This window comes from Limulus polyphemus, unplaced genomic scaffold, assembly GCF_000517525.1.
Source record: "Limulus polyphemus unplaced genomic scaffold, Limulus_polyphemus-2.1.2 Scaffold310, whole genome shotgun sequence".
Lineage (NCBI taxonomy): Eukaryota > Metazoa > Arthropoda > Merostomata > Xiphosura > Limulidae > Limulus > Limulus polyphemus.
This window is the reverse complement of record NW_013665920.1, coordinates 282,455-306,522: the sequence shown is the minus strand read 5'-3', so window position 1 is coordinate 306,522 and position 24,068 is coordinate 282,455. Positions and strand designations below refer to the sequence as shown.

The 24,068-nt window shown below is 34.4% G+C and overlaps 1 protein-coding gene across 6 annotated transcripts in view; it reads right to left on the bottom strand.

Annotated features, from left to right (window-relative positions):
* LOC106457273 overlaps nucleotides 1-24,068 on the bottom strand; it is a 320,035-nt gene that overhangs the window by 162,543 nt on the left and 133,424 nt on the right. For all 6 annotated transcript variants that reach the window (XM_022383116.1, XM_022383119.1, XM_022383117.1 and 3 more), the window contains exon 11: nucleotides 911-1,136. In XM_022383116.1, coding sequence (XP_022238824.1) covers nucleotides 911-1,136 — 226 coding nt within the window. The remainder of the gene's footprint in view (nucleotides 1-910; nucleotides 1,137-24,068) is intronic.

Here is a 24,068-nt window from a genome sequence, read left to right as displayed (position 1 = left end):
TCTCATATAGAGTGAACACTAAAGTTGGCGTCCTACTAGTGTATCAGCGATAAGTTTACGAACTTATAACGCTAAATCCGGGGTTCGATTCCCAGATAACTTATTGTGTAGTTTTACAATAAAATACAACAAAACTAGAACTAGTTTAAAATTCGTTTTTACTTCCAATTTCTCTATTATTCTAATTTTATTTTACTGAACATGCTCACTGTTTAGACGCACAGAAAATATAAAGACAGCAATAAAGTGTTGGGCAAATACTTCGGTCCTAATGTTACATCGACCTCAGCCAAGTTCTCGAGCTCGTGAAAAAAAAATGGAAGAGTTAACGCTTTGTTTCATCTTATATAACTTCTCTTAGAGCTTCTCCTTATTGGCTAGGAATGTATCGAATTTCACTCACAACTAACATACGAAGTTTCTGAAACAATTCAGTAACGTTGTAGAAACGCCATGTGTTAGCTGGGCTCCTCCTTTTTTTTTCCAAGCCCGGCATGGCCAGGTGGTTAGGGCGCTCGACTCGCAATCTGAGGGTCGAGGGTTCGAATTCCCGTCCCACTAAACATGCTCGCCCTTTCAGCCGTGGGGGCGTTATAATGTTACGGTCAATCCCACTATTCTTTGGTAAAAGAGTAGCTCAAGAGTTGGCGGTGGGTGGTGATGACTAGTTGCCTTCCCTCTTGTCTTACACTGTTAAATTAGGGACGGCTAGCGCAGATAGCCCTCGTGTAGCTTTGCGCGAAATTCAAAAACAAACAAAACAAACCTTTTTTTTTTCAGCACAAGCAAAATTAATATTACCCCATAGAATGTTAATTTGTAGATAAAATAATACAAGCCAACGTAAACAAGTAAGATCAATGGTTACAATGGTTAAAATACGGAAAGAAAACAACTCCTCGATTCTTACCTAATGAGCTTGATTCTTTCTTAATCCGAGCTATCCTTTCCAAGGCTACTGGAATGGGTGGTATTTCTGGACCCCACCTCCCCACACTGGGAGAAAGAGAGGGGCTGTTAAACGGAGAAGAATCTTGAGAGTCTAGAATAGCCACGGATGACAAAGAAGAAGGGGTAAGGTCCGCTTCTAGAACCTTAAGTTTAGAATCTTGGAGACCTGAACCTTCATAGTCGACCTGAAATAGTTATATTTTGTATTACTAAAGTTTCTCAGTACATTTCTAACAAAGTATTTTCATATTATCAACATAAAAAGATAAATGAAGTATATATTTGTGTGCTGTTTGTTTGTTTTTTTAGTTTTCGAGTACATTTCTAACAAAATATTTTCAGGTTGTCAATGCAGAAATTGAATGAAGTATATATGTGAGTGTTTGTTGGATTTCACGCAAAACTACTGGAGGGCCATAAATCTATCCTTCTATAATTTAGACTACAGAGAAGGCAGATTACCAACATTACCCCCAATCGCCAACTTTTGGGCTACTCTAATCGAATAGTCAGATTGATCGTCACATTATAATGACCCGACGGCTGAAAAGTTGAGCATGTGCGGTGATGGGATCCGAACTCGCGACCCGCAGGTTACGAGTCAAGTACCCTAACTGCCAGGCCGTATACATATGGTTAAAATGTTTGTACTATAGTATGTTACTAGATGTACTTCCACGGGGTCCTCGAAAGTGTTCTGTTTCAAGAGTAAATAAAAAATAAATTTAGAGTAACAGATATTTTTATTTCTTGCTTTTGAAGTTTATATGTCATGCTGTGTTGTAGCCTTCAGAATGCATAATTCTTATCATGATTCATGGCATGCGCACGTTTTACTGGCATCACGACAGTACAAATTGCAACGTTAAGCGTTTCTTATGTGGCGTCATTTTAGTGTCTACTGACTGACTGACGGACAACACACTACTGTATAGTGGTGCGAGTGGTTAAAATAGGTGACCCCCCCCCCTCAGGCGGTCTTCGACCCCTTTTCGGGGAAATTAACTATAACAGGCTTAAAACACGATTCAATTAAAAAGTCTGAAAAACTGTTTAACTAAGATCCCTATATCATCAAAACAATGGTAATACCTTTTTATTTTATAAATGAAGTTAGCAAACATACACAAGTGTCATGACAATGCGGTAAATAAGTATATTTTTAAACGGACCTTCTATTTGTAAAACTCTTGGTGTGAGATATATCAAAAAGTTGTATTATATTATTTATAATTTATATAAAAATTATTTAATATAGGATTATCTGCTTTATACAAATATAATATTTTGTATTTTTGTATTTTATGCAGACATCACAGTCGTAATAGCGGTCCATTTAAGCTAAGCGGTTTGATTGTTGTTAAGAGCAAAGCTGCACATTGAACTATGTGTGCTCTGCTCACCACGGGTATCGAAATCCGATTTTTAGCGTCGTAAGTTCACAGACTTTTTACTAAGCCATGCAAGTTGACCATAATATTAGTTTATACGAAATATCCTTGGTAATGAACCCTTTCGTTGCAAGTAATAACAATTTACTCGCATTGTAGGAGCTTGTTTACGTCATTTGTATTAGCGTGTGTACAAGCTACAAGCTGTCCGCGGTAGAAGTTCGTTTCGGTTGACATAATAGCAATATATTAATTAGTTATATTAGCGTGTGTACAAGCTGTCTGCGGTAGAAGTTCGTTTCGGTTGACATAATAGCAATATATCAGTTAGTTATATTAGCGTGTGCACAAGCTATCCGCAGTAGAAGTTCGTTTCGGTTGACATAATAGGAATATATTAGTTAGTTATATTAGCGTGTGCACAAGCTGTCCGCAGTAGAAATTCGTTTCGGTTGACATAATAGGAATATATTAGTTATATTAGTGTGTGTACAAGCTACAAGCTGTCCGCGGTAGAAGTTCGTTTCGGTTGACATAATAGCAATATATTAATTAGTTATATTAGCGTGTGTACAAGCTGTCCGCGGTAGAAGTTCGTTTCGGTTGACATAATAGCAATATATTAGTTAGTTATATTAGCGTGTGTACAAGCTGTCTGCGGTAGAAGTTCGTTTCGGTTGACGTAATAGGAATATATTAGTTAGTTATATTAGCGTGTGTACAAGCTGTCCGGGGTAGAAGTTCGTTTCGGTTGACATAATAGGAATATATTAGTTAGTTATATTAGCGTGTGCACAAGCTGTCCGCGGTAGAAGTTTGTTTAAGTAGATATAGTAATTCCTTATACCAATTATCTCAGCTCGTTTAGGTGTATTGTATTAGAAGTCCGAAAATTACATGCATAGTAGCAGTTAATTTTGCAATCAACACACAAAAAAGCTTATTCCTGTTGTGTGGTATCAACCTGTTTTGGCTTCTCAAGAAAAAGCATGAACTGTTTATAGGCAGCCAGCCAAGACTCCCCTACCTTAACCCCGCCCTCTAAAAAAGGTTCTAATGTAACCTTTTCTTAAAAGATGTCATCCGTATTTAATATAGTCGTAACTGTACAACACGTAATATTAGGTCGGATGCTACGCTCATTATTTCTATTTTAGAGTTATTGTTGGGTCAAAGGACAAATAAGTGCAAATTTTATGCACTTTACTTATTAAAAAACAAACAAACAGGAATATTAGTTGCTAAGTTGGATTTTATTTAATATAAATTAGCATGTAGGTAGCTTAACCATTTATTTTGTGCTTCATAGATATTGATATCATTACATTAACTATGTCTATATCATATGATGTAAGGTGAGGAAACTCTATAGAGTACAGTGACTTAGTATGTAAATTTATGCACTAGTGTTAAGAACAAGAAACACGTGTCTCCTGAAAGACTCCCCAAAGTCTGTAAGTGAATTTTCCTCATACATGTAAATTACTTTATTAAAGTATCAGAAATAGCAGTGAATATACAAGTGCTTCATGTTCCCAGGACCGTGTGTCATAATTTACCATGTTTACTAGCCAACACTTTTGATGAAAAATGCTAGACTACACACTTAATTAATCTAAGGACAATCTCTTCCTGCAGCACTGTTCTCCGCTGCAGGCACATGTTAAGGTGCAGGTTTGACTTCTTGCTTTACAGCATTAAAAAGCAACAGTACTGCCTTTGTTTTTCACTCCACGTATCATTAGTTCCACACACAGCTGGCACATGTGGCAAGGTCATCCATTTGTTCTTGATTCCATCTGTTCTCCGGCCTTTCGTTCAGCCAATTGAGTCAGATGGTTTACCACACCCGTTTCGGCTTTATAAATTTGTAGCCACACTTTAGTCTAAGAATATGCTCTGGTTACGAGAAGCATATCCAGTTAACTGCTGCGTAATCACAAATCCTATGTATATATGTGTCTTACGGCTATGTGTGAATATTAATTATCCTGTATCAAGAACTCACAATGATAGTCCGACATTATGTCTTGGTATCATAGTAATATAAATTACATCTCAGTATATAAACAATAATTACAATAGATTATCTTGCATAGCTTTAATTAAATTGTAAATTTATTAATATTATAACTAGGGGTTGTATTATTATTTATTGAAACATTAGTTTATGACGTTAGAAACGGCTAGTTACCAGTAGTTTTAATATCTCGTTTCTGTTGAAAGCAACGAATTGTATCACACACTGTGAAATATAATAATGTCTTTAAAAAATAAGCTTGAAATTTTTCACTATATTTATGGTCTTAATTTGTTTATTTTAATAAATCAGGTCTGATCTGATATAAGAAGAAACGCAGAACTTTATTTCTGCACTTTGGGGATTAAAAATTCTCCTATTGACCTTTGACCATAAAATTGGCCTTTAAAATAAAATAAAAATCCAGGAAGGAATAAGGAAAAGTCATTATTAGCATACATATCAAATATGTTATTTAGCATGGTTGTCCGCTTGTAACAAAAATGCCTTCAAAACCTTTATTTTAGGCGTTCTTTAGAAATTGACAGGTCGTCTACTATTGGTTGAGACAGTCCGTGGAAATAATCACTTTTTGGTTATTGTGGTAGTTAGTTGTGTTTAGCTTGTTTCAATAGTCATGTACAACGCATACTTAACTTTCTTCGGTAACTTTGACTAACGCCGATTATCAGCAAAGTAGCACAGCTAGCAGATTAATTATTTAGAAACTACTTTTTAACGCACAAAAATCATCAGACCAACAAATTAGGAGGAAAACCAACAATAAACAGCCAACACATAAAACAGATACTTACAAAAAACAATTACACCGACAAATGTTAAACAATTGTATCAAACCACCTGGAAAATAACTGTTGTATCTGAACTTGACAGTAAAAGTCTAGCGTAAACTATAAGTCATGCAATCGTTAATATTTTATATCTTGCATAAGAAAAAATTTTCCTTAGTTACTAATGATCGAAACTGTAAATTATTTATTACTGATTCAAATACAAAGATGTATCAGTCTTTACCAGCCAGTTTTACAAAGCATCTCTGGTATGATCAGATGTACAGAATGGCAACGAATTGTTCTTTACAAAGACGAAATTCAATAATTTGAACAGCACAAGTGAATCGAGATAAAATAATTGTTGTACTAGACCGGAACAGAAACACGTGGACGTCACTTGAAATCGAAATTGACGAATAACTTCTATCTACGTGATAGACATTTGCAATATACGTCTTGTGATTGGATAATAATCATGCAAAATGCAAATATCTGAGATACTGTGTGTTCATTGGTTATTCGAATTTTAATTTTCTAAGTATATCAAGCTTTCTTACGCGCTTCATTTGTCAATAATTGCCGCCAGGAGGTACTTAAGCCACAACACTCGTTCAATATGATAGAGCTACAACGCCTTGTTTGTTTCTTCTTTAAATTCGTGACTGAATTATTCTTGGTACACAGTAAGTTACACTGACGTACAAAACTTAAATATGGCACACTACCAGCACATTCAAATCGATTTGTTCTAAGTTTAGATGGTTATCATACAGGCTTATTTGTTTCAGAATTTTGCACAGAGCTATACACAAGACAGATCTGCGCGTAGCCGTCACTAATTTTGAGCTGATAGACTAGAAGGAAGGCATCTAGTTAACAACATCCCCTCCCCTAGTTTTTGGGTTCAAAATCGAATAGTGGATTTCACCATCATTACAAAAAACAAAAAATCCCGCCCCCAATTTCGCAGCTTATTTTTTTAATTTCGCGCAAAGCTACACAAAGTCTATATGCGCTAGTCGTCCCTAATTTAGCAGTGTAAGACTAGAGGGAAGGCAGCTAGTCATCACCCACCACCCAGCGCCAACTCTTGGGTTACTCTTTTACCAACGAATAGTGGGATTGATCGTCATATTATAACGCCACCACGGCTGCAAAACCGAGCATGTCTGGTGGGAGGGGGATTCGAACCCGCGACTCGCAGGTTGGGAGTCGAGCTCCCTAACCACCTGGCCATGCTGGGACAAGTATGCAGTACGTTTTTGAGGTTCGTGGACCGTGAATCCTTGGATTCACAGTTCGAGCACACTAACCACTAGGCCGTATCTGACCTTATTACATAGAAGTATGAACATTATATTAGTTGTTATTAACGAACAATTTTGAGGTACGCCATGGTAAAGAATAAACAATTTTTTCGTTCAAAGCCAGTATAATGGTCACCACGCTGCTTCTTCACATTCCAATATCTTTCTGTTGTGATGCTTTGTATTTGTTAGAAGTACTGGTGCTGTGTCATAACGAGTTATTATACTGTGTAGGGGGAAACGCAAGGAATGACGTAGATTTTTACGTGTTTGCGCCAAGAGTTCCTTTACTGTGCTACCACACGAGAGTGCCCTCAAACAGCCCAGTATTGTCTCTTTCTCTTTATACGAAGTTAGCTCTATACTGCTATTCAAAAAGTCAAGAGTTCGAGACGTGATGACGGAGAACACGCTCTGTACTGTGGGATAATTGCAAAAGTGGTAGTTATTTTAATTATTCGGGTCAAAATGACGGATAAAGCACTTGTGGCAGCTGGTGCTGCTAACTCTCTCCAGTCTAGTTAGTGATTCAAAATTAAATATGGCTATATCTGAATCCGAGAGATCTGCGATTTGGCCATTTAGCTCCAAAGTGCGTAAGATGCCGATTAGATAAAAAAAACAAAAAAACTTGACGTTGCTCACTGTATATTAATTAGACTGCAAACGTATTGCTCCCCGGTGGTTCAGTGGTAAATCTGAGGGCTTATAACGCTAAAATATGGGTTTCGGTACCCGCCGTGAGTAGAGCACAGATAGTTGATCGTGCACTTTTGTGCTTAATAACAAATAAACAAACAAACGTATTCGTGGAAGAAGAATAATTGTTCGTTAAATTATTTGACGTTAGAACACTTCTGAGCAAACGTATAGGATTAAATTCAGAGATGTTACTAACTAGTGAATAGAAGTTAGTAAGTGCTGGAGTATCGAATTCTATTTAAAATATCCTGAAAACATGCTACGTTGAGATCAAGAAAACAAACATGCTACGTTGAGATCAAGAAAACAAACGTTTACGTAAAGATGGCGACACTTCGAAGAAACATTTTATTTAATTTCTTTATTTATTTGCTTGAAATGTCCCCCCCCCATGTATGTTACCCTTAATTAAATGAAGTTGGCTAATAAAAAATGCATTATATTTTTTTACACGCTATTTAACATGAAATTATTCGAGACGAGCAACTACATAATTAGATGGTTGGTAAAGCGCTAAGACTTTCGGTGTAGGTTTTCATTAGAAAGAAACAAATATTTTCTTACAAAGCCAATACAGCGAAGAAAGTAGGTTATACAGTCAGAATTATCATTATTATTTTATATTTTAACATCTCGAAGACCACGCATTTGCTGTACTGTATACAACTATTATTTAGTTGAAGCGTTCGTGAAGTTGCAATCAATACATGATTCGGTTATGCTATTTCATAGTAGAAACTGGCCACCCATTGGGCTTAAACCCAGCTATTTGTTCACACGCTGAAAACGCAGATTACATTAGTTCACATAATGATTTCTCCATTAAAGACTGTCCAGCTTTTATTGACTTACAAACACTCTTAGACCTAAAGTTATTCTAAATAGCCTCACTTAACACTCAGTCATTTGTTAAGAATGGTTATAAGTATAAAAAATTGTTAATATTTTAACATATTCCATCAGTCTAAACTTCTGTAGAAAGTGAAACCTTCGACGATCAATCCCATTTTTCGTGGGTAAAAGAGTAGCTTAAGAGTTGGCGGTGGCTGGTGTTGTATAGCTGCATTCCCTCTAGTCTATGACTTCTAAATTATGGATGGCTAACACACTTAGCCCTCGAGTAGCTTAGCGCGAAATTAAACAAACGAATAAAAAAATGATATAAAATACGATTTAGGAATAAGGACACGAAAACTGTAAGCAACGTTTTACTAATCCCGAAAACAGTTAAAAAGTACTATAATGAATTTCACAGATGACGTGCTGAGTGAAAAACATATACAGTGTTATACTACTTTCTTTAAGGCGGCGTTTCGAAGTTTCTGATCACTGTAGAAGCGAAAAAGTTATAACAAAGAAAATGGACATGATTCGCTCTACTGTAGAACTGTTCATGCACCAGGACTTCGTTTTACCTCTTCTATACGGAGTTATTCTTCCATGAACCATCTATGGACCTAACAATGTGTTTGGTCAGGATCTGCGATAAACTTCGCTCCTACTTCAGATAGTCCGATCAATAATGATTCGAACATTTTGCACAAGTGGAGCAGCCAGCAGGACGCTTACTGGCACTTGTTCTAGCGCTCCTGACTGAACTGGCTGCGAGATTATGAACGCATGTACACGCTCTACTACTTGTTCTGTAATGTACGTTTAGGATACGTTCCTTTTTACCTTCTCAGTCGGCGAAGCCACAGTGAAGAACGCGTTTCTTGAGGAAGTTTAACTGATTGAGTTTCACCTGCCTTTGAACTTAAAACCTATTTGGTGATGGGAGACAAAAATAAAGTTTCTTTTAAATTGAAACAACCCGTGCAAAACTACACAAAAAAAAAAACAGCAAAAAACAAAGTAAAACTGAGTCTTGTACCCCAAAGTCAACTTATACGTGCTTAAGTGCAAGTTGCTGCTGAATATTTGGAAAGTTTTGCACTCTAAGGCAGTGTGAAAGAGACTAACATCAATTACACGTCGGAATTGAAAGGATACTGTAATTGACACTTGTAGTGAAACGCATCATCCACTTCAGCAGTAACGTGCTAGTGCACCAGTTCTCGTTCACACCTTGCGCTAGCTATCTTTAAAGAGGTACAAATGCATGCCACGTGATATGTAATGTCCTTGGCGGGTTCTATTAGTTGAGAAGGCAGACGTTTGTTTAAGGCAGTGCAATATGTGTTGGTGACTATCATCTCTTTCGACAAAAACCACAAACAGAAACTGTTGGCATGAAATGCGTTTGTGTACAGTGCAGTGCCCTCATACGTAAGAGACTATATATATTCCTTTGGATGTTAGTTTTTTTAAGCAGAAAACAATTAGTAGTGGCTTCTCTTTAAATTTATTTCATTGTTTTTATCTGACACGAATAACTTGGACGATTGATCAACATATGTTTCAACAGTCATTTGACTCAACTCTAAACGAATGTTTTTCATTTAAAAAAAGAACTGACCGACAAACTGGGATTTGTTTGTTGAACAGTTGTTAACAGTCGAATTCCAGTTAATTACCCTGATGAACAAGACAAGTTTAAAACCTCAGGTTATTTATATACATAGTTCAAAAAAGTGGAGTTTACATAATGCCGTTTCGTCAAGAGAGACATTTCTTTCTGCAAGAACATTCCATTCAGCAAAAATAATCAAGGTAAGCGGTACTTTCAATAGCTTTATAAGTTACCATGTTACCAGGTAAGGGTAAGAAACAAGACACAATTTTACTTTGTTAGGAATAGAAAACTATGCTGATATGGCTTAGTAACACTTTCAGTTCTTTTGTCACTTACTTTTCAAGGCTATTCTTATGAACCCATTGTTTTTGAAATGATAAATATGAACTTAGCAGATATTAGCGTAGTATTTTTCTTAAGTGCATCTTATTTTATTTTTCTCTTTCTTGTTATACTAGGAATTACTTTAAAATATAATACTTTTTCCAAATATTAATAATAAATCAATCTTCTGCCTTTATTGTTATGATTCAATACAGATCACGATTATGTGTTTAGTTTTTATTATAATGACCCCCCCCCCCCCACTTGACTGAGCGGTGAATCCGAGGGCTTACACTACTAAAAATCGAGTTTCGCTACCCATGGTGAGCAGAGAACAGATAGCCCATTATGTAACTTTGTGCTTTACAGCAAGGAAAAACGAGACACAGAAATACCACAAACAAATGCAAGTTTACATCATATAATTAATTTTTTTCTTAAAAATTCTGTTATTAGAAGGAGCAGATTTTACTTATAAGATAAGCAGATTTTTAGTTTAATACCTGAAAGAACCTGTTACAGCATAGTGAAAACTAGAAAACAAAATTTAAATGAATGCAGATGTTTTAAATAATGTAAATTGAACACAACAAGTTTTTAGCCCATCTGATCAAAGATAAACTTTAACCGATCAGGATTATTGAACACGAAATGTTCTGAGTCTACCTGATTGAATATTAAATCTAACCGATCAGGTTTATTTAAAACAAGTTTTTAGACCACCTGATCCAACATGAACTCTAACCGGCCGGGTATATTGAACACAAGAGTTTCTGAACACATCTGATCTAACATGAACTCTAAACAGTTAGTTTATGTAATAACCAATCTTAAATTTCATGTAGTAATATGTTGAAGGTCAGAATGTATCGTAAGATTTGTCGATAATGATTGAGACAGGTATTCGTCACGTATCTCTGGTTATTGTAGTAAAAGTCGATTTAAGCAACTATCAGCTTGTTACAGAACTTTCTATGGCGCGCGAGAGTTATTGTTCAGAAACGTGATTTCTAAGTTAGCGATCATAATAGACAGTTGCTCTCGGCTTGTACAGTACTTTAGTCTTATGTCACGAACTTCAATACTCTCACCCTTCAAGCCTTTTTTTTTGGAGGACTTGTCTAAAACTATCACACCATAGAAAGCGATGGCACGTTTCATCCAAACCGCCTAAATCTTGAAGAAAACAAATGTACTTTAACCTCATTACTTCTGCTGGAGATTCTCTTACAAAATACCCCAGGCTATGCTGTTAATGAATGCGGGTGGTTCTCAACAATACATGTGTACTGGAAACAAACATGGCAGTATGTAATAAAAAAGCATACTTTTGTTATGTTGCTGATTCAATGCTCTTTTGTTTTAATAAGTATATGAACTATACAATTGTTACAACATTACATTTGGGAATTATAAAGTTTGTCCTTTTTTTAAATTTAAGAAACACTCTGAATCAAAATTCGCTGCTGAGAAATTGAGGGAAACACTTACGGCTAATTTCAGTATTTGAATTTAGAATCACTAAAGAATTTATTTTCCAGTTTGGTAAATATGTTTAATTAAGGTAAGGGAACAACTGTTATGAATTTCATGACCCCCCCCCCCCAAAAAAAAAAGTTAAATGATTTTGTCCTAATAAAATAAAAGATAAAGCAGAATAACGAAAAACATTTTTGGGGGTTTGCCACTCAATACCCAGTTCTTAAAATCTTAAAGCTATTGTGAGCAAACGCATACACTTTCCAATCAGTTGAATTTCACTGTCGAATTTATTTCTTCAGTACCACTTGTAATTAATGCAACCTACTGTTAGGGGTGGGCGGTATAAGAACGTTTCGTGAAAACGCTATAACAATTATAGAACATTACAAGAGATATTCATTGAATGTGAATTATATGTTCACAACAACGTTGTATTATCAGCAAGATGGCGCTTTTGTTGCGTAACTGCTGTTCTTTATATACCTTTTCTTATGGAATGAAGATAAATTAGGTTTAGCATGTTTTAACTGTACGTGAGAAAACTGAGAAGCAGTAGCCAAGTTATCCAACTAGTATACCGATTTGCTAATGTTCCTTGTCATCAAGGTTTTGAGTTAAACAGGTATGGATGATTGTTTATATGAGAATTACAACACTTGTACATAATATGTTATTATATTTTATCAAATCAGAAATAAAATTCCTTAGTTTCTATGTAACATAATCTGGTTCATATATCTGAACAAATAAAAATCGATATCTTCTTTATGAGGAATACATTTTCTTCAAATATGGCTGAACCAAATGTCTGAATCTAGATATTCTGTGTTATTATTCTGACGTCTTGATTTATGCAAATTCATAAATTATCTGATAACTTGAAAAATGTTTGATGTTTTCCTACATTTTCAACTTTCATCTTAACAAAAGTCTCCATCATAATCAGAATTTCGAAATTAGCCACACACCCTATCAACAATAAAAGACAAAAATAAGAAATCCTATATCCCGAGCGCTTTTGAAAAGTGGACCTTTCAGGGATATACAGTCGTTATTCTTTATATAAACTGTTTTATATCGTATTGAAAAAGCGAAAAAAGCACTAATAATTAATTTGGAAGACATGCAGTTTCAAAATGTTACCTATACGGAGAGTTAATCTTGTTCTATAAGAATGATGTTCCAAGTCTAGTGGAACTACTTACTCCATTGTCATCATGTTCACTCTAATGGTCATGATTCTGCATTATATTATAGCAAATTTCTGCAAAGCACGAAGAGATCAAATTTCTTTACAGGTTCTCAACTGCATATGGCTCTTAAGACCACGTTTACTCAGACCAAAGGCACAAAAATCCATTGACGCTGCATCAGGGTTCTTGAGAGGTATGCGGCTGATGGAATTGCTGTGAATCCACTTTTTTCGGCCATCTTTGATTTCGAGATATGGCTAGGAGCTTGTTAACTTTTGGCTTCATAGCTTTCTCTACTTTAAAACGTTAACGATACCAAGAAATATCCCCAGCTTCCTCGTAATAGCTTTTGGATCGAAACGCCCCCTATCATAACCATAACATTAATTCTTTTAGTTGATGGTTTTGCTGGTGATTTGTGTGGAATGTGGTTCGGAGCCAGTTGGCGTGTTAAATGTTTTGATGTGCGAATTTATTCGCTTCCATTGGGAACACAGAAATCTCGTGTTCTTTAACTCTAAACTGTTTAACAATCTCGCTATACGATAAAGGCTTTGATATATTCGCTGAGTCACAAGTCTACCTGTAGCGGCATGGTCGGAAACTCATCGTGAACCATTTTGATAAATGCGACGATACACTAATCAAGTGTGGTAGATATTTTGTTTATTATACTAGTCCTAATTTCAATGCAACTTTTACGAGTCTTTCTACGAACAGCCTAGCTTATATAGCTCACTTTTAGATTGATGAAACTGAAAACTTCGATCATTTAGCAGTCTATTGAGACAGGAACTTAATCGAATGACAGTTCATCAAAATGTACTTTACGTTATATGTAAAGAAAGACTCGAAATGTTTTGGTTAAATCAGTCTAAAACGTTTTCAGTTATGATGCACCAGAACATAGAATCGGAAATGATCCAAATTATTTCTCACTTTCGGAAACTAAAATCATATCAATCATAGAAACGCATGTAATGCTTATGTTATTTTAAGAGTGAGCAGCGGCAAGGAGGAAATTGTTTTTTATATTACGATTTGCTGACTCAGAAAGTCAGCACTCTTATTTGAATAAGATAGAAATGATCTTTCATAACGTCTTCTTCTTCGTCATGTTTCATTAAACTTCAAGGGCGCTGTAACATAGAAGATAAATGATATATCGATGATCTGAATAAGAGTAATATATCAATTCTGACGAAACTACTGCCTTACGATTGTACATTAGATTGTAATACTCTTAATTTAACATGTAACTTTAGGGAGTCTGACTCAGATTAAGTTAGTGAACACAAATATAAAAACACAACGTCTTCTATATTTCATTTATACTGGCTGAAAGAGGAAATTGGACTCACATATGAATCAGGGACAGTTTTATTTTTTGTTAATAAGTTGTCTTGGAAACATAGTTATGCAACTTTTATAATCGACAGCATGAAGTAAATATTTCAGAAATGTTTTGAATTATTACTTAGCTTTTGTACTAGAATAACTCGCGCCCATCGGTAGTTCAGCGGTAAGTATGTAGGCTTATAACGCAACAAATTGAGGTTAGATACCCGTTGTGGGCAGAGCAAAGATAGCACATTGTGTAGTTTTGTGCTTAACAACAAACAAAGAAGATAATAAATTGCCATAATAAATAAATTAGAGGAGAGTAATTTGAGAAATTTGCAAATATTATGAAATAGTTGAATTAATAGTAAATATGATACACGTAATTGTTGTAATTTAGCACAAAATATTATTTTTATTAAAATGCACTAAGTACTGAATTGAGAAATAATATTCCAAGCATAGATTAAAACTGGTGATGTAGAAGTGAAATTCAATAGTGAATAGTTTGAACGTATTGTCTTCTGAATTAAGGGGGATTCCACGAACAAGTAACGATATCCATTTGAAAGAATGTTCGGAACTGGGAAGCTTAACAGCGATGTAATTTTTCAGCATAGGTTGCTTTTTAAAGTTCAGAAAAATGGATAGAATTATAACTGAATGACATGAGTTTTTCCGAACACATAGCACACTACTTAGCCAATAGAAAGCGTCTCTTTAATTCTATTTTCCCGGGACTTAAAACTGCTACTGATAATCCTGTGACACTAATATGGCCTCTCTTCTCTAAATACCCAAGTAGAACTATATCAGTTTAGCTTGACCAATGGCAATCGATAAAAAACCAAACAGAAAACGTATACAATCAGGAGCTAACAAGTAACATGTTCACTAATAAGAATTTACAAGCAACCCTGTCTAGAAAATAACATGTTCAGAAATATGAATTTATAAACAACCCTGTATAAAAAATAACATGTTCACTAATAAGAATTTACAATAAAAAATAGCATGTTCACTAACAAGAACTTACAAACAATCCTGTCTAAAAAGTAACACGTTCAGAAACATGAATTTACAAACACCCTGTATAAAATAACATGTTCACTAATAAGAATTTAAAAACAATCCTGTTTAAAAAATAACATGTGCACTAACATGAATTTACACCTATCTAACAGACATTATGTATACCAAAAAAATATAAGCAGTCATGTCTAATAAATACCATGTATACTAAGAAAGCGTACAAACAATCCTGTTTAACAAATACTGTGTATATACCAAGAAAGCGTACAAAAAGTTCTGCCTAACAAATCGTATGTATATTAAGAAAAACGTACAAACGGTCCTGTCTAACAAATACTATGTATACTAAGAAAAACGTACAAATAGTTTTGTTTAACAAATACTATGTATATTAAGAAAATGGTACAAACGGTCCTGTCTAACAAATACTATGTATATTAAGAAAATGATACAAACGGTCCTGTCTAACAAATACTATGTATACTAAGAAAAACGTACAAATAGTTTTGTTTAACAAATACTATGTATATTAAGAAAATGGTACAAACGGTCCTGTCTAACAAATACTATGTATATTTAGTAACAAAAACGTACAATCCTGTCGGAAAATTGGATTTTAGAATAACTCTAAATGGCTTTGTTTCATTTGTATTATTATTGTCTGCCTTATGGGGGCGTTTGAAGTGTTAGTTCTTCAGACTGACCACTTATTTTTTTATTCAGTAACTGGAAAAAATACCTGCTCTTCTAGAAATGAGTTCAGTAAATCCTAAAATTGTACATGCTAATTAAATATGCTTCTAACAATTATTATTATAGTATTATATTTTATGTAGTGCAAATACGAAAGCATCTCTTCTATTCCTCAAGTTATAATAGTTAGTTACAGATATCCATTATCATCATTTTTTGAACTGGTAAGTAGGTAAGAATTATCATTATTTTCTGAGCTGGTAAGTAGGTAAGGATTATTATTATTTTCTGAGTTGGTAAGTAGGTAAGGATTATCGTTATTTTCTGAGCTGGTAAGTAGGTACGGATTATCATTATTTTCTGAGCTGGTAAGTAGGTAAGGATTATCATTATTTTCTGAGCTGGTAAGTAGGTAAGGATTATAATTATTTTCTGAGATGGTAAGTAGGTAGGGATTATCATTATTTTCTTAGCTGGTAAGTAGGTAAGGATTATTATTATTTTCTTAGCTGGTAAATAAGTAAGGATTATCGTTATTTTCTGAGCTGGTATGTACGTACGGATTATCATTATTTTCTGAGCTGGTAAGTAGGTAAGGATTATCATTATTTTCTGAGATGGTAAATAAGTAAGGATTATCGTTATTTTCTGAGCTTGTAAGTAGGTACGGATTATCATTATTTTCTGAGCTGGTAAGTAGGTAAGGATTATCATTATTTTCTGAGATGGTAAGTAGGTAAGGATTATCGTTATTTTCTGAGCTGGTAATTAGGTAAGGATTATCATTATTTTCTGAGATGGTAATTAGGTAAGGATTATCATTATTTTCTGAGATGATAAGTAGGTAAGGATTATCATTATTTTCTGAGCTGGTAAGTAGGTAAGGATTATCATTATTTTCTGAGATGGTAAGTAGTAAGGATTATCATTATTTTCTTAGCTGTTAAGTAGGTAAGGATTATTTGTTAGGTTCTAGAAGGGAATTATTCTGTGGATGTTTTCTGAACGTTTTGAGCTACAGAGATTAGAGTAAATTAGGTCTGACCAACTGAGCCCAAAACTATAATTAGATCTCTTAAAATAAATTACATTGTACCCTGTGATTAAAGTAAATGTAACCCTAGCCAGCCGGGACAGTTCCGACGTTAATCGGGCACTATTTAAAATTACTTATTTTATTGGCACTAGTTAGTTAGTTTGTTTTGAATTTCGCGCAAAGCTACACGAGGGCTATCTGCGCTAGCCGTCCCTAATTGAGCAGTGTAAGACTAGAGCTAGTCATCACCACCCACCGCCAACTCTTGGGCTACTCTTTTACCAACGAATAGTGGGACTGACCGTCACATTATAACGCTCCCACGGCTGAAAGGGCGAGCACGTTTGGTGGGAGAGGGATTCGAAACCACAAACGCAGATAGCTAGTCGAGCGCCCTAACCACCTGGCCATGCCGGGCGACACTAGTTAGAAGTGTTTTAGTAATTCTTTGTGAAATGACCTTTGTTTTGAAAAGTGTTACAATAAGTTGTTCAATTATTATTACGATGTAAAACATTAATCTGCATTATATTTTGTATTGCATCACTTCCGAATCTGGAGTATACACGTTTTGTACACGGTTGTTCGGTAAATACTTGAATAGCTGAATATAGTAAGACTTGTGTATAATGCAATGATATTATAGAGATTGTAAAAGTCATTGAGAGGAAAAAGTTTGATAAAATATCCAATGAAGCAGTCATTAGGATCAGAAGAAGAACACGTGATTATATATTAAGCATTTTTTTATTAATATTATGATTTTTTGGATAGAAATGTAGTGCTTTTGTCTTGTTTCGTTTCAGGAATATCTAAATATTTATAATTAGAGCCGTTATGTTTAGAAGATGCTTAGTAAAATTCAATAGGATAAATAACGTTTCGTTTGAATTACGCGCTATACCATACTATATAGCATAAGATGTTAGTCATGATTTTCGTAGTTGAAAAAAACCCAACAACTCTCAAAGCTTATCATTTTAGGCTAACTAACAAGAACAACATTCCATGCATAGACTGCTCTGTTATCTAGCTGGTTAGTTTAGTCGTGTACTGCGAGTTGCAGACACGTGCTGCTTGTATTAATATGTTTGAAATAACAATTTGTAATAGTTTTAAAGTTGTAGCTTTATGAACCAACTTACAGTAGCTGACGAACAAAAACCGAATAAATAAAACAAATTAAACTGTTTTAAGTGAAGGAAGCTTAGAAATGAAAACAAATTCTTTACAACTAAGGAGTTTATGAGGGAATCATTAAATGAAGAAAATGAATAAAAGCCCTCTAGACAAGAGATGGTGAACCTATGGCACGCGGAATTCACTGCTGTCCTAAGTTGTTGTTTTTCACCCGAAGGCGTAGAGATTGTACATGTCTATAATTAATTAATTACATAATATAATAATTATATATAAAATATTTATAATACATAAAATTAATAATAATAAAAGTAATTTTGCTGCTCAAAATTTACATCGGCACGCGAAAGAATTTTTCCGAAAAATATCGACAATTTGAGCACACGCTCTCAAAAAGATTCGCCAGCACTACTCTAGACTTGCACCACACAAAAATAAAATATAGCAAATAAAAAACGTCTTAGGGGAGGGATATATATATACACTTAGAAAGTGGTGCAGTAGTGATTTCAAACACTTTGACGATCTGATTATCAAAACTAAAATACGTATAATAAATCAAAGTTCGATTGTATTTCAATAGTTTTGTTATGTTTTGATTTTTATTCACGATATAGTAGAACACTTAGGAAAATGTTCACTACATGACTATCCTCCGGTGACATAGCGGTAAGCTTGAGAGCTTATAATGTTAAAATTTGTTGTTCAATCCCAGGATAGGCACAACGCAGATAGCCCATTATTCAGCTTTGCGCTTGAACCAAAACAAACAGTACATGAGTAACTCCTCCCCCTTTTACCTGGACATTTTAAGTGAAACTGCTGCAAATGATTAAAAAAAACAAAGACACAAATGCACAGGTCACATTGTCACTTACTCAGATACATTTCGAGCAAACAAAGCTTAAAAAGCCTACAGTTATTTAAACAATTTATCTTCTGAAATAATCTGAAGAAGTACAACGTACAAGTGTCCAGAAAAGGACTTTAATATTTCCTGCTTCACATCGTGATGTCTGCTGCCTCCTTTAGTTTGACCAGTACTGTTGACCTAATGAGAATAGCCGATCCACGCCTGTAATGAAGTTCAATTGTAACATTTGTCATTAGAGTTGTTAGATAAACGTAAAAAAGAGACTGTTTTTTTAATCGACCATTGTAGCATGATTTAAAGTATATACACACACATATTTAACCAAAGTTATTTCTAATGGCTGTACGGCTCCCAATGCTTACATAATGGAGAGAAAAACAAATCCATCTCAACAGACTGATTTAAATGTAAGTAGATCAAGTTAGCCCCAGAAACAAACAACAGCAAAACACGACACGTTGAAACACACAACACCACAATTGGAATAAAAAATCAATAACAAACTCATTGCGAAATCAAAGACGAAATTATCAAACCTTCACTTGGTATTGTCATATCTATCCACGTGACTCAATACAGATGTGAAGCCTACAAAAAGCATGGTCTACGTTTGACGGATGTGACACTCTCCTTAACAAAAGGCAGAGTTAACATGTAGTTGATAACAAAACATGGCAGAAAATGTACCCCACTTAAAAAAATCATTAACATTTTGATGAAATATATTGAATTATTTTATAGCTTAAGTTTAATGTGAGACATTCGTATAAATAGATGAACAGACAGATCTTCGTGAGATATAAGACAAATATATGAGTGATTGTAGTTCCAGGAAAGTTTCTGAGGATAATTGCTTTGTAAGACGACTACATAGATGACAAGAAGCATTCATTGTTGTTAGAAATGCAAATGTTTTTGGTTTGAAAGAAATCTGATATGAAACACTTGGGCACTGTTGAACACCAAGTTTAAGAAATAAAAAACACCTGTGCACGGCTGAGCACCAAGTTTAAATCATAAAAAAACACCTGTGCACGGCTGAGCACCAAGTTTAAAATATAAAAAATACCTGTGCACGGCTGAGCACCAAGTTTAAGATATAAAACTACCTGGGCACGGTTGAGCATCAGGTTTAAGATATAAAAATACCTGACCACGGCTGAGCACCAAATTTAAGTGAAGTATTTCGTTAATGGGTGAATTTTTACATTCGATATTTGTTTATAAATGTAGGCAATACTCCACGGTTATGGTTGGACATAAAATTACATTATTGCGAATTTTTTTTTTCTCCTTAAAATTTATCTACCGACGACTTCAAAGGTAAAGTTTTAGTTAATTCAACTTAACTTACTGTGTTTTCATTTCAATTATCTTAACCTATTCCGAATATTGATTGATAAAAAATTAGGAAGAGAAATATGTACTTCATAATAAGGAACCGCCTTTCTTACCTTTAGTAAGCTCCGTCCACAGATTTACTATAGTGCTTTATCGTCAGTGTTTAATTTTACCACTTGAGAAGTATTGCGTTATTTAGGTTTTGAAGTCTGTGTGTAACATAACTACGAGAACGAAAGTCTGTGATGCTGAACTGTAGGTAGTGGATTAATGTAATATAATTAACTGTAAGTATCGCATGAATAAACTATAATTAGCTGAGATAACAGATGAACTTTAGATAGTAGATTATGAAATATGAGTAACTGTACATAGCAGATGAATAAGATGCAATTAATTTTAGCTGTTTCTATTCGTTTATGGCAAAGCTAATAAAGCTATGAGACACCGTCGCTAATTCTGAACTGGACATCAGAAAGAAGACAATTTACTAGCAGAACAAACCGCCAACTCTTGGGTAACTCTATTACCAACGAATAGTGAGATTGGTAGTTACATTATAACGCCCTAGTGGCTGAAAGGGCGAGCATGTTTGATGCTAGGTTTTGGTTACGCGACACGCAGATTCCGAATCGAGCGCCCCAATAATGACCCCATGCCGGACCTTGAAGATAACATATGAGTAAAACATAATTAACTAAGAAATCAGACGAATAAACATAATTAATTGTGAAAAGCATATTAATAAAACATAATTAACTGTAGATAGGAGACGAATAAAACATGATTAACTGTAGGTAGCAGACGAATAAAATAAAATAACTTTTATGTGGCAGATGAATAGAATAAAATTAATTGTCGATAGCGTATTAAAAAAACATAATTAATGGTAGATAGCATATGAATAAAATACAATTAACTTTAAATAACATATGAATAAAAGATAATTAACTACAGATAGGAGATGAAGAAAATATAATTAATTGTAGATAGCAGATAAATACAATTAATTTTAGATAACAGATTAAAAAACATAATTAATGGTAGATAGCAAATGAATTAAGGATAAGTATCTATATCTAAGAGATTAACAAAACGTTTATTAGAACTTTTCCGATTACGCAATTCAGGAAGTGTTGGAATGCATGTACAGGACCATTTAACACTTTGTAATTAGTATTCTGAAGTGCCTAGTTCTTGAATTGTACGTTAGATTCTGCACAATTAGTTTCTGTTTCAAACTTATGTTCAGTAATAAAAGCAAGGATTTCACTTTCACAAAACACATTTATGCTCCAATCTTATATTCCATTACAGAGCCATGTTGTAATACTGATTTTGTGAATAATAAAGATACATACACAACTCTGATCTGTTTTCTATGCAATTAGAAAAATACACAAACTTTATGAAATGATTTCTACTCTATTTTTCAATACTCTTGTTTAGATGTAGTGACAAATTCAAATTATTATCACGCAGTCAATGTCTGAGTAACAAACGCCTTATTTTATTATGTTTAAAGATAAGTTTATTGCAACTACAAACTTCACATATAATTAAAGCAACGGTTATTAAAGGTAAAACAAAACATATTTCTAAAGTGACTTGAAACATCAGAACTGAAGTTAACCACAGTTTAACTGAAATTGATTTTCCAAGTTAATTTAAGTAATAAGCACAGCGTTCTCCTTGTAGAGATAAGAACAAAATCATACACTTGCCGAACCTTCATACATGTATTTTTCTGCTTAGTGCATTGTGTTATTTGACAACTAATATTTATCATGATCCTAGTTAAAAAGGGTTTGTTTGTTGAATTTTGCACAAAGCTACACGAGGATTATCTGTGCCAGCCGTCGCTAATTTTGAAGTAGAGGGAAGACAGCTAGTCAACACCATCCGCCGCCAACTTGTGGGCTATTCTAATCGAATTTGATTAGATTTGGTCGTCCCTCTTATAACGCTCTCACGGTTCCAACGTGCTGGGCACGAACCACGGAATCTCAGGTTCACAGTTTAGTACGATACCCAATAGGCCACGCCCAGCCCTAGATATAGGGAACTGAGCATTTAACTGTGCGTGTTCGTTTTTGTAGAACGTTCTCACCGCGCATCTAAGGTCGTAAAGCTCTGCACACGTGACATACAAACCTTTCAACATATGTTAGGTCCTAGTAGATATAATAATTGGAACTGTAGCATAGCAAGGGTGGCCAGCTCGTACATACTATTGTGTCAAATCTTGATAGATATCATAACTGGAATTGTATCACAGCAAGGATGGAAAACCCCCTATATACTACTATGTTAAATCCTGATAAATATCGTAAGTGAAACTGTAGCATAGCAAGGATGGTCAGCCCCTACATAAGCACATACTAGTATGTTAAATCCTCATACATATGATAACTGGAACTGTAGCGTATCAGGGATGGAAATCCCCTCATAAAATATATTAGTATGTTACTTCCTGATAGCTATAATAATCGGAATTGTAGCACAAGAGGGACGTCATGCCCCTTATAAACACATAGTAAACTTCTGGAAATTATTTTGCATGTGATCTGCAATGCTTATAATGTATGATTATCTCTTTATAGGAAAAAGCTTAGGGGTCAAATGAAAATAGTAGGGGTGTAGGTATATCCGAATAATATTTGATTAAATACTTGACTTTTATTCGAGATTATAACATTGTTATACATAATCTGAAGAGTTATAGCATTGTTATACATGATCTGAAGGGTTGTAACATTGTTATACATGATCTGAAGTAAGCGAAGATTTGTAAACACGTTTTACCTAAAGACCAGTGATGTGATATGCTGTAATCACCTCAGATATTAACCCAGTGTAAAGCGCATTTTGATGTATCTATATACATATATAAACAACTTCGGGCAAAGAGAGATGTACAGTGTTTCACACAAAAGACCTTACACTTGGACTTTCTGGGAAAATATGATAAACTATTCGGTGAATAGTTTACAAATTGTTTGTTTATACAATGGTTTCTCAACTTCTCTGTTACATAAAACAATGTTTGAAGGTGTAAGATTGCATACGTGTTATGCTTAATTAGTTATGGAATGATTAAGAGAAAATTATATTTATATATAAGCGAGATTTTAAAATGAAATATGTACTAATATACTGGTATATAATTTTACAATCTGTATACAAAGCTCGTGCATGTTATGAAACTATAAATATGCTTTTGAATTTCCCCGATTACGTGTATGTGGTCAGGAAATATGCGTGTTCTTGTCATCGATCTAACACACTACTAAACGAACAATCCTAAGCTGCTCAGGAATCCCTAGAAGTGTATACCAGGCAATGAGAGTAAATGTTTAGATCTCCTGTGTAGTAGATATAACATAAAATGTTATGTTTTAACTCTATTAATTAACCTAATCACATTATTTTTTAAACCATTATCAAATGGTGAGTTGAAAACGCAATTAAAGAGAACATAAATCCAAGTTTAGGCAAGTGTCTAAGAAGAATTTTATTAATTCAGGATGTGGCTCCTGAACGGACAGTCGGCCTGGAAAGGATCAGAATTGGACAACGTTTCAGCACTCTTAAGTTCACCTTCACCAGTGAGTACCAAAACGTTGTTCACATCCAATTCTTTTCCAGGTTACATTGTGCAGGAACATTTAACACATATGAAATATATTAAAGGGCATTAATGGTACATACTAGACCACTGTGACCCGTTGGGTCAACCACTATTCAGAGGTTATGAAGAATTCAAGCTAATTTCAATATTGCACTGAAATGAAGGTTTATTTTGAGATAATTTAATTAAATATTTCAATCCATTCGTGTTATTCATAATTCAAGAACATATATTTGATTGTTGATCGGGAGTAAAAGGAAAGACCATTTCATTTGTCAAAAAAGTGAAGTAAGAAGTTTCGTAAAGAGCACAAACGGTAGTGTGAATGATTTTTTGACTAAGAAAATAAGCAAGCAAACAA